The sequence below is a fragment of the Vidua macroura genome, chromosome 17, assembly GCF_024509145.1.
Source record: "Vidua macroura isolate BioBank_ID:100142 chromosome 17, ASM2450914v1, whole genome shotgun sequence".
Classification (NCBI taxonomy): domain Eukaryota; kingdom Metazoa; phylum Chordata; class Aves; order Passeriformes; family Viduidae; genus Vidua; species Vidua macroura.
This window is the reverse complement of record NC_071587.1, coordinates 11,659,315-11,671,588: the sequence shown is the minus strand read 5'-3', so window position 1 is coordinate 11,671,588 and position 12,274 is coordinate 11,659,315. Positions and strand designations below refer to the sequence as shown.

At 41.4% G+C, this 12,274-nt stretch overlaps 1 protein-coding gene across 1 annotated transcript; it reads left to right on the top strand.

Annotated features, from left to right (window-relative positions):
- The first annotated feature begins 1,853 nt into the window (after window positions 1–1,853).
- Window positions 1,854–10,942, top strand: ZNF831 (zinc finger protein 831). Its single transcript, XM_053993347.1, has 5 exons — window positions 1,854–6,056; window positions 6,552–6,694; window positions 8,422–8,591; window positions 8,717–8,868; window positions 9,164–10,942. The coding sequence occupies exons 1-5, from the start codon at window positions 1,854–1,856 to the stop codon at window positions 10,013–10,015; spliced, it is 5,520 nt and encodes a 1,839-aa protein (XP_053849322.1). The 3' UTR covers window positions 10,016–10,942.
- Window positions 10,943–12,274: the final 1,332 nt, after the last annotated feature.

The window sequence follows — 12,274 nt, the reverse complement described above, 5'->3', positions numbered from 1 at the left end:
AAGCTTTTTTTTTTAAAATATTTTGGAAAAACTACTGCCTACTTAGTTTGTATCTTGGTGTCATCCCTTATTGTATGCTGTGTTTAAATTTAAAAGTGTAACTTAGGAACCATCTTAAATGGACTTGAAATGTTGATAACATCACTTTGGAAATTAGAGAATTCCACTTTTATTCTGTAGGGGTAACCACACAGTATGGTAATAACTTATTTCTTTAACAAGCCATATGGGTAATAACTTATTTCTTTAACAAGCCATATTCTTTTAACATTCTTGCATCATTATAGCCACTACTATAATAAAAAGCCACTTAAATTATTATTGCACATAGAAATGTCAGAAGTGCATAAGAAAAGTCCATGCTTGATAACTGAGCTTAATTGATAACATTCATAAGGAAGAAAAAAAAGGCAAAATCTAACATTTTACTGTGCACAGATCAGTTGATTTTACACATTGTTGCCTTGGATGGAACCAGTAAAAATTTCAAACCACATTTTGAAGCAATTCTTTTACTGTTTCCCAGTAATGATAACCTATTAAAATGATCCAAGGGAGTTACAGAAACACCACTAGAGATTACGCAGTAAAGCAACAAATTGCAGATTTTAAATTGAGCCACTGATTATGTATTCCAAATGGGTTTCTAATGGTTGTTTGCACAAGAACGACCCATTATTCATAGCAGCCAATGCATCCAGTGAGCACAGCTGAGCAAGAATCAAATAAACATTCACAGATCACCTGATTTTCATCCAAATTGTAATTACGAGGGGTTATGCCCCTAATTCTTCGAAAGAAAATGTTCACCTTGCTTATTTTTGATAGTTTCCTCCTTTGTTTCTAAGAAAGAAAAAAAAAAGACAATACAAATTTTTGCTGAAATAAGAAGTGGACCAGCACCAACCCTGCATATATCAGGATAGATTTCAAAAGAATAGGTTCAACTTTTTTAAACAGATATTTTCATTTGGCATTGAAAGCATCTAAAAACAAGCAGTGCACCATAGTATCTCTGTTAATTATAGCAAATTTATTTGGTTTACACAAAAGCCAGCTTTAATTTCTCTATTTTCCTATGACACCATATTTTCTACTTTGCAGATAATTATTCAAATCTGACTTGTAAAACAACATGTGAGTTTCATTTTGTTCACATATTTTCATTTTACACCACTTGTTGAAATGTGTTTGGCCTTAGCTCCCTTAAATTGGGGAAGCACAGATAATTCCAGGCATGTTCAATGTCCTGTGTTTGGAACTGGTTGCCCAAAGAAACTGTGCAGTTTTTATCCCCAGAGGTTTTCAAAACCAGACTGGTGACACCCTGACAACCTCATCTGCCCTAGGTGCTGACTCTGCTGTGAGAAGGTGTTTGGACTAGAGAAGTCCCAAGGTCCCCTTTAACCTCAGCTGTTCTGTGTTTCTGTATTAAAAGTTATTAATATTAATGATATTTTTAAAACATGATATAAATATGTAATGGAAATATGGTTCCAGAAAATGAAAATGGTATTATTTCTAGTGTGCTTAGAGACTCCATTTGCAAATCTGAAACTCAGATTTGTTTCCAGTGCTTTGGGTAGTCCGTGTAGGTTATAAGAGTGGTTTTAAGTGCAGTGTTGAGTGTCTTTTACATTGCACTGAACTGTAAGTCCCAGAGGAAAAATGAAAGGGGAACCAATTTAATTGGGAAAGGAAGTCTGTATAATGCCTGCATATGTGATATTCTTAGCTGCTAATTTTCCCAGCCCAGCGGTGGGAAGCGTGTGTGTTATTTCTGCCTGCAGACTGGTGCCTGTTCTGTGTCCCCTCCCGGCAGGTCCGTGAGCACATGGCAGCCGGGCCCTGGCATGGAGGCCCAGACCCCGCCAGGCCTCGTGGCCGCTCCAGCAGAGCCCGGCCCGGGCCCTTCCCCGCGGGGCTCCTCGGAACCTGCCCGGGGACAGGCCCTGCCCCAGCCCCTGTACCTCAAGGCCCTGACGATCCCGCTGCTCCAGCCCGTCCAGCCGGGCTGCTTCCAGCCGCACGGGCCCTTGGTGGCCGGCAGGAGCTGCGTCCACCTCGACGGCGTCCCCCTCATCCTCAACCCGCTCGTCCCCCCGGAAGGCACGGAGCAGCCTCAGCCGCTCTTCCAGAAACAGCTTGGGCAAAGTCTGACGTTGAGCATAGTCAGCACTTTACCGGTTTTATCGTCGCCAAGTTCTTGTGTAAAAGCATCTATTGGAAACCCAGGAAAATCAAAAAAATCTGGGAAATACATCTGCAAACACTGTGGACGAGATTGTTTGAAGCCAAGTGTCCTTGAGAAACACATTCGCTCTCACACGGGAGAGAGGCCCTTTCCGTGCACCACTTGTGGCATTGCGTTTAAAACTCAGAGCAACTTGTATAAACACAGGAGAACTCAAACACACGTCAACAACACCAGGCTGCCCTCAGACTCTGACATCAGTGGGGGACCAGAGCAAAATGAGAGATCAGCAGAGAGCACCACCTGTCACCAAGGCAGCAAAGTCTTGAGTAGCACCAGTGAAGACCAGGGGATACACATCCAACAGCCCAGTTCAGAGACCAGTGCAGCCACAGACACTAAGAAACCTCATGAGCTCTCACTGCCAGCGACAAGCTCTTCATCAGCTGCTTCAGAAAATCAAGAAACAACAAATCAATCATTGAAGTCAAAGGCTGTTCATGGGGTTCCTGAAAGAGAACTTCAAAGTTTATCATCTCCAGGAGCTTTGCCAAATGGTCCGTGTCTGAGAAAGAAGATGCAGGAGCAAAGAACTCCGACTGCCAATAAGCACATTCAGCTGCAAAGGCAGCAGGCAACCTCTTCAGAGAAGCAGTGGGATTACAAACCCTTGGACTGCAAGCTGAAGAAGTGTGAGAGCACTGACTCGGGGTATCTGTCGCGCTCTGACAGCACAGAGCAGCAGATGACATCGTCCAGCCCCTTGCACAGTCTCTACGAGCACAGCATGGAACTGGAAAATGAAACTGCCTTCAGCAGCCCAAGGTGTGCCTCCAGAAGCACTGCAAAGCCAGAGGCAGCTGACAAAGCTACAGCCTCGATGCTAGAGAAAAAGAGGCTGGAAGAACACATTTCAAAGCTTATTTCTCACAACAAAAGTGTGGTGGATGACACCCAGTTAGACAATGTCAGGCCCAGAAAAACTGTCCTTTCTAAACAGGGAAGCATTGACCTGCCAATGCCTTACACATACAAAGACTCTTTCCATTTTGATATCAGAACTTGTGATGTAAATAGGAAAAAGAATCTTTCTCTTTGTTCAGCAAAATCTACCTTTGCACCCCTGGAGAAATGCAAGCCAATGTTTTTCCATTCAGTTCCTACCCAGTTCTCCACAACAATTGACACTGTGCCTGTTACTCGGAGCAACTCCTTGCCTGTTGTGGAGGGATCGAGGATGGTGCATGACAAAGCAGGATGCTCAAAACCACTTTCTCTTACTAAGCAGTCTGTAAACACAGGCACTGCTGGTTTGCTGCTTAGCAACGATCTCACTGTCAATTCAGTGGATTTCCCTAATAGCCATCCCCGAGCTCTAGTCAGACAAACAGCAGTGGATGATTTGCCCCTAAGTAATGTGGCTGATCATCCTTCTCTGTCAGAGGAACTAAAAGGGACTAAAAAGCTTGGGGCTGGAAAAGTAATCAGTGCTAAAAATAAGAAACACAATCAAAGGAAGTTGAAGATGTTCTCTCAAGAAAAATGGCAAATGTATGGAGATGAAACGTTTAAGAAAATCTACCAAAAAATGAAAAGCAGCCAAAATGCCAAGAAAACGAAACAAAGAGATAATAAAATTACAGATATTACAAGCTTGACTCCTAATTCAAGGGAATCAGCCAGCAGCACTGAAATAACTGAGGAAAGAGATGGCAGGAGCTCTGCAAGTGACAGTCCTTCCTCCCTTGTGACAGCAGCGTCAAACATAGGTAAATCAGGAATCTCTACAGATGGTAATTGTGTTCTGCAGAACATGTCCTCTGTGGAAACTGCAGACAGAATGTCCAACCTATTGGAGACATCACATTCCATAACTGCTGGAGCTGTAACCAGCCAAATTTCCCCAGAGCTCAGTGGCAGTGACACGGAGAAATGCACAGCTGGCAGCAGCACATTGCTGCCTCCAAGCAGTGGTGAGCTTAGGCTTCAAAATCCTGAGTATAAGCTGAGCAGCCACGGGAGGAATGATGAGTGCTTGACAGTACAGAGTAGCAACTGGGAGAAATCAAGCCCTGGGAAAGAATCCAGTGCATTTGAATTAGATTGTAAAAGCACTTCACACAATTATGGGAACCATCACGGGACTAAGGAAAGTGGCCAGCATGATCTGATGGCCCCTTGGATCCCTTGCAACAACAGAGAAACTGCAGGGAAATCCCAGACTTTGCCATCAGAAAGGAAAAAGCTGAAGTTCGAAGTGGAGAAGACACAAAAGGTGGTTTCAGTGTCCTGCCCTAGTCCCAGTAGCGAGACCACTGCAGTTAGTGAAGCAGAGAGAGGCCATTGCTCTGGCACTCAGTGTCTTCCCACAGCTCCAGTGAAATTCTCCACTAAAGCAGATGAGCAAAAATCAAGCACAGGAATTAATGAAGTCACTGGAGGTACTGAGAATGTGGAATATAGGAAAACAATCAAACTTCCCGCACAAGCTCGTAGTTACTGTGACATTAACCTTCTTTCACATCCTGCAGGTATCTCAAAAGCTTCACTGGTGGGGTTTTTAGGGTCTGGATTAAGGGAAAGTGATTCCAACTCTTTTGCCCTGCACAATGCAACAGATGGAGATGACAAAACATGTCTTGTAAAAACAGGAGCAAAAGTGCCACTTCCCAGTGACAATGCTGTGGATGTGTCTTCTAAAAGCCATCATCTGCAATCTGATCATTTAAGTCTAGTCCCACAACAAAATGCCTTCTCTCCAAAATATATCCTTAAATTGCCACAGGACAGGAGAGCTTCAGATCTGTCACCTTTGCTTCGATCTGAACAGGAGATGACACCTGGCATACCTGTGACAGACACCTTAACCACCCCACCCTGCTCTTCCAGCTGCATGTCCCTCCATTCTCATTCCAGTGATGTGGTTTGGTCCCCTTTAAAATCTGAAGTGAGACAAAAGGCTGGCAAAGGAGAAATTCAATGGAATCTTCACACAAACTGGAAAACTCCAGGATTCTGTTCACCAGTCAACTCAGAAACCACAAATATCTTAACCACAGCAGAGAACACCTTTCGTAACCAAAACTTCAAGCAGCAGGATATTGCAAGAGAGGATTGGAAAAACAAACAGAACAAAAATAAATTAAATTATCAAAGTCAAACAGAAGAGAAGTGCATGAGTAAAAGTACTTGCTTTGTACAGACTCCGAAGAAGAAAATCTGCTTTACTTCTGTGTATACAAGTGGCTTTTTCATATCTGCTGATATCAAAGATGAGAGGAAGGCTTTACATGACCTTTGCTCAGGAAGTGACTCTGTGATAAAGACATCAGTTTCTAGCAAAGATGCAGAGCCAGCAATCCTGGGATGGGACAGAGAGGGAAGTCCACGCATTCTGAAGGACAGCCCCCCACCACTGCAGGATCTGCAGCATTCCCAGAGCTCAAGAAACAACCCCACTTACTTTTGCCATTCTTTTGGCACTTTCTACTGCCATACTCTCAGCACTCACTGTAAAGGATTCCCAGTGCTGCCCCACTATAACAGGACTGGCTACTCTGGCACTTCTCCAGTGCCAGGCTCCAAGAGCACCTTCCCGTCCCTCAGTGCCGAGCCCCGGCTGACCTGGTGCTGTCTGAGCAGGAGCCTCCCTCTGCCCTCAGAGCAGGGTGGGAATGCAGCCTCTGCCCACCCCTCCATACGCCCCTGGGACAGGGAACCCAGCAGGGAATGCACCCTGTCGAAATACGACATCTCCATTTTCAAAATGAGAAATATCAGCAAGACTGTGGCATATGGCTTCAAAAACACAAGCTTGAAAACGTTGGTTTCATCCTTTTCTAAAGGACACCAGATGCAGGAGGTAATATTAATAATTCTGTTTGCTTTCTCAAGAGGGTGTTATTGGCTGACAGCCCACCTCCACCCTCTTATTAGGAAAATTAAATAATTACCAGAAGTGTATTTATGGACATTGACAGGCATTTGCTGATACAGAATTTACAATTTATATTTTTATAAGTCTGTATTTATTTGATGCATCAGAAAGATAAATTTCTGTGTGAATATTTAAGTTTCTTTCACTTTTCAGAATGCTGATAGTGAGAAGAGTGAATTTCTATTTCTTGATTTTTTTCCCCTTTATTGGGATTTTAAAATATTTTTCTCTAATAGCATCTATATTTCATTGTTTTCATTCTAAATGAATATTTGACTCAGAGTACGACTTAAATACAGAGTTGTGCTACTTAACTCCTATGCTGTTCAGTGCTATTTAAAAAGTGCACAGATTTCCAACTTCTCAGTCATGTAATTCACAGTTTTCATGTACTTGATTTTTTCCCAATATTCTCAACAGTTAAGCTCAGACATTCCTGGTGGCTCTTTCAAAAATATTTCAGAGCAAAAGAAGAAAACAGTAGTTTGCAAAAAGGAAAGACTCTCAACAAATAAACTCAAGAGGAGCCACAAACAGAAAAGGATTAAAGTCACCCCTAAATGGTAAGGAGTATGGCTTTCAGGTTTACTACATATATATATATATATATATATATATATATATATATATATATATAATACATAGAATAGATAATAGAATAGAATAATATATAGATATATTTTTGTTGTATTGTGTGTAAAAACTCCACATAAAATAAAAAGTCATGCCCAAAATTCGACCTTGTCAAAACTGGGGAAAAAAAAAAAGATAAATCTCTCAGAAAGAGCTATTCTTATACCACAGCGGGGCCCCAAAGGTAAACTATAAAAACATCAATATGTCATTTACTCTTAGGGACAGACTTTTCTAAGCAAACCAGACATATCCCACAGAACGATGATGCCTGTTCAGTTGACTCTCTCTCTGATTTAGAAATTACTGTTATCTGTCAAAATTGTCAGCATTTACTTTTGCTTGAAGGGGGTCAAAATTGTTCTGTTTTTAATCCTGTCCCAGCTCAGAGCAGTGTGTGAGGCCTTTTGTCCTTGGAAGATGCTGAGCTGATATTCACCAGAGAAGGCAGGAGAATATAAAGTTTAACACGAACAGAACCATCTGTAGTTCAAAGGATCATTTGGTTTAAATAAAAAAGCAGGAAGAATTCGAGCATAAAACTATCAAGGGCACATTGTCTCAATCAGCACAGCTCCCCCCTTTCAATGGGAATTCCTATCAGTGGAACATTTACCCTCTAATCTTTCAGGAATGTGGGGCAGGAGGATGCCTGATGAATTGCTTCAGTAAGGAACACATATTGTGTGCACACATCCCTCTTTATTTCATGACCAAAATCAGACAGTGACTCCCTTGAGGACAAATCAGTGTCAGTAACTTAATCACTGTGTCTAGTTCAGCAAACAGCACTGCAGTTTTGAAGGGTCATAAGAACAGAAATAGAAGACTCAGGTCTATGTCACCCAGCCAAGTGACATTCTTCCAGGACTTTTTCCTGGTTTGATTTTCAGGTACTGTTTTGTTGTTGTGTTTTTTTTTTTTTTTTTTTTTCCCTGCTGGTCTCAGAATTTGTTTATATCAAACTTACTTCTATCACATAAGTGCAGGGATTTAATTAGGTACAGTGTTCTGAAAGCTCAGGTCATGCCTATTAGTAGGTAAGTGGCCCAACTGGTAACCACCAAATGTAATTTAATTTTCTAATACACCAAACACCTGAATAAGTGCATCCTTTTAGATTTACATCTTGCTCTGTGGATAGTGACAGTCTATTGATTTAGGGATGGGACTTCAGTGTCACTCATTCAGAGCAGAAAATAAAGCAGAGTTGGATTATTCAGTGTGGGTTTGCTAAATAACCAAAATCCTTATGTTGTCCCTTAGTAACGATGAACAGGTAGCACTCAAGAAGTGAAAAGGGAAAAAACCCAACAACCACACAGCCTCAGGTGATTCCTGTGTGGTTCAAGTCTTTGTGAAGTATATTGTTTTAAAATTCCAGATATAAGAAAAAGGATCTGTTATTCCTTAATCCTTTTCTCTTAGAAAATCAAGGATTTACTGAATCCTACAGAGAAAAAAAGATAATAAAATAATTGTGGGTCTCTTGCTTAAAGTCCAGCTTTTGTTTTTGAGTTGACATAAGCAAGCATCTCCTTCCCAGTAATAAACTGCTGTTAGACTTTAATGCACCTGATGAGGTGGTGTTATTCTCCTCTGGCTGCTCCTACATCTCCCATCTTTGTTTATCCCCTCAATGCCCCTGGCACTGCAGGTACAGAGGGAGGCACATCCATGGATTTGCTCAGCTGAAAATGAACCGACGGAGCAAGAGGCCCTGTTTTCCCAACAGAGCTCTGGATGCTTTGAGGAAGGGCTGCTCATCCCAACCCCCCAGATTTAATAAGCCTAAGAAGTGCCATCCTCCTCAATCCAAGATGCAAGGTAAGTATTTGGAATATTTTGTGAAAATTGATGTTATTTCAGTGATATGATGAGAAATGTAGCAAGTTTGAGCATGTGGGGTGCTAAAAATCAAAGTAAAAGTTTATCCAACCTCTTTTCAATAGAAAATTATCTACTCCAGCAAAAAGACATATCATATTCCACCTCAGACAAACAACTTTGCAGAAGGAAAAAAGAAGCAAAGAATAACTCAGGAATATCTTCCCATACTGAAAACCTAAACCATGTTAAACAAAAAGACAAAAAGGATAAAAAAGTAGGTATTGAACCTTAATTCCTGTATTATTTTTTATTAACAGAAAAAATAATTGCTAATTAAAACCTGAATTATATTCAGGTGTTTTAAAGTTGAAGTTGAAACTATTTTGTATCACAGATTGTGGTTGAAATGTTTAAAAATGTGTTAAAGGTATTTTGGGGAGTTAAAATAAAATGAAAACTTACTAATGTTAGAATTAGCTAAAATAACAATTAAACTTGCATCTTTTGGATGAAATTTCTCTGGACTGAAAACCTTACATGTAAATTTTTTCCCCTCCTAATTCCTACAGGACATTTCTGGGCAAATCAGGGAACATCCAAGAACAAACGCCTCTGTCCAGAACATTACAGCTCCTCTGGGAATAGCTGTGACAGCTCATTCCTTTTCCTCCAGAGCTGACACATCCCTGCAGGAATTCAGCAGGGATGTGGCCATTTGCTGCTGGGTGACACAGCCCCTCGTGCTGCAGCCATCCCTGCCTGGGCAATCCCGGCCAAGCCTTCGGAGCAACCCCCTGGCAGCCTCCTTTGGGTCTTGTCCTGAATTTACAAACACAGGCACAGGTGACCAACCTGACAGCACAAACCTAGAGGCTGCTGCTCCTCCTTCCTTACATCCAGGAGCAAGCCAAGAAAACATCTTGAGGGTAGTGTCAGAGAGCCAAATATTTGGAATATTAGAGCCAGTGATCCAGGCCTCTGGAAGGGAGGAAGCTCCAAGTGAAGAAAACACACATTCACCTCCCACAGAAAACTCAGCTCCCAGTTCCCAGCCTGGATGTTCACGTTTGTTTGAATTCCAAGCAGAGTCTGTTCCTGAGACAGTCACAAGGGCTCAGTTACCCAGCAGAGAACACTCACAGAGGGCAAACTTAGCTCAGCATCTCCTGGAGCTGCACAGAAGTGCAGACAAGAACAGATCTCACCTGCAGCCCAGTCTCTATGGAAGGCCACAGGGAACAGCTACTGCTACCTTTAAAAAGCTTCCAGTTACTCTCAGATCCCCTGAGTTCAAGAGTTACTCTGCAACACCCCCCAAGACATACAAAAAGAGAGGTTTAGAGATGATGAGGAAACAAACACGGGTGGAATATGATGACACAAGCAGTGATGATGAGGACAGGCTGGTTATAGAAATATAGCAACAGGCTGCTGCCAGAGCTTGTGTGCCAGCCTGGAAATGCCAGGGATCTTTCATCCATAGTTCTGAAACACCTTAACATGAGCAAAGCCATTCCTCTGTGCCAGAGGCAACACCCTCTTTGGAAGAGCCCTTCCTTTCAAGGACTCAACCTTTTTTTAAAAATGCTTACTTGAGGCTGGCATCGCACATTTAAATGCAAGAGGCAACCCTGTGCTCCTGACAGGTTTCCAGCATTGTTAACGTTCCTGCCAGTCTCAGAATTCCCACAAGTGCTGCCTGCCCGTGGGTGTGTTACTCCAAGCCTGCAGTGGATTGGGTTACTTCAACAATACAGCTGCAGATTTCCTGGAAGGGTTCAGATGTGTTCCCTTCTCTATATTCCTGTTTCTTGCAGTCACTGCCTCTGTACTGGGAGCGACACGCTGGCATTAAGGGGAAGATCTGTTCCCTAAGTACCTGTGATATTGGAAGAATCTGGAAAAAATGCTGGTCTTTTTCCATGTTGCACAAATGTCAATGCTTCTGTGTGAGAAATGACACAAGCATGCTTTGCTTTGTGTTTTGTGCCTTTTATGCCAAGATCTACTCAAGTATTCTTGATTTTTAGGTGGAGAATATGGGTGTTAGCTATTGGTATTTCCTTGTGGTAAAATTTCTGACAAGGATTTTCTCATTATATTTGTCACATTGTGCTCCAATTGATGTCATCTGGAATGTTTCATTTTTATTATAATTTTAACTGCAATGATGCCATTTTATGGAGGGTAAAGAAGCTATATGGCATAGCTTGTTTTCTTTTTTAACAAGTTTTGTGCTGCAAACCCTAAAATTTACTGGTTTCTATGTGAATAAATAATTAGATATTTCAATTTGAGCAAGTGTGTTCACTTGCTTCATTAAACTGAGGAACATGTAAAACATTCCACTTCTGCATCATAGTCAAGTTCTGTACTTAAATTTCTACTGTTCTTGTATTCTGATTCACACATAGGGATTAATGGATTAACCTACATGGGATATTTGGAGTTGCTTTTTAGTCATGCTCAGGTAAAAGATTAAGCAGATCATACAAAGAAATCTAGTACAAATTATCTGAAAAAAAAAAAAAAAAAGTGTATGTGTAAAAAAATGGCCAAACAGCTCAGAGGGATAAACCACATGCCAAGTCCTGTGCAATTCCTGTGTGTTTGGATGTCCTACAAATGTGACAAGGCTTGAGATTATCAAAACAGAGCTTCACATTTATCCTTTATCTTGTTCGATATTTGTGCTCACAGACAAGCTGGTGGGTATTGGGGTATTGGAGTGACTCCCAGGTGCAATGAATTTAAATAATGTGAATTCAAAGAAGTACACAAATCGAATTTTGAGAGAAAGAGAGGAAAAGAAAGGTAGGAACCATCAATACTTACACAATATTGAACCATTCAAAGTTCTGGAGCTTTTTTTTTTTTCTGATGGAATCACTCACAGCTACAGCTGGATTCTGAATTTGTAGGAAAAGCAGGAAAAGAAGAAACACAAGACGTACAGAGATCCCCAGATCAGTGTTCCCAGCAATGCTGTTGGCCAAGCACCTTTAGAAAGCACAGTACAAAAATCATTATACTAAACCACACCAGCACCCCCACAGCAACAATTTTCACCTCTTGCCTGTGCAAGAGCTAAATATTATAATACATGGACATGTAAGGAATATTCTAAATTTTTTTTGCATAATGTTTGTGGGTAAATGTTGTATTTTAAAGTGGAATTTCTAGATCAGTAATTCAGAAATATTCTAATGACAGACTCAGAAGTGCTGTGCAAGGAAACTTTTATCCTGCATAGATTTTACAGCATGAAGTACAGAAATTTCTTTGTCATTCTGCAGCTGTAGCTGGAAGAAAAATGGGACAAGGTTAAGGTAGCTGGGAAAGTGAATTTTAAACTCCATTTCCTGACAGAAGTAATCCTAGACATTTTAGTTCCCTATCCTGTGTAACAATTTGACCTAACATTAGTTCTTTAAAAGTGCCACTAGATCCATGGTGGCATTTTAACAGGATCACTGCAGAAGGCAGTGACTCCAGCTCAAATCCTTTTAGCCACAACAGCCTTTGGAGCAGCCAGGTCTGAGTCAGGTACACCAGTGTGTGAGAACTGGAGAAATGGTCTTGGTCCAAGCTAGGGAACTCAAGGAGTCTGCACATCCAAATCCAACTGGCAGGATGGAAAACTGTGTTGCAGCTTTCCAGAACACACTGTCACAAAAAGG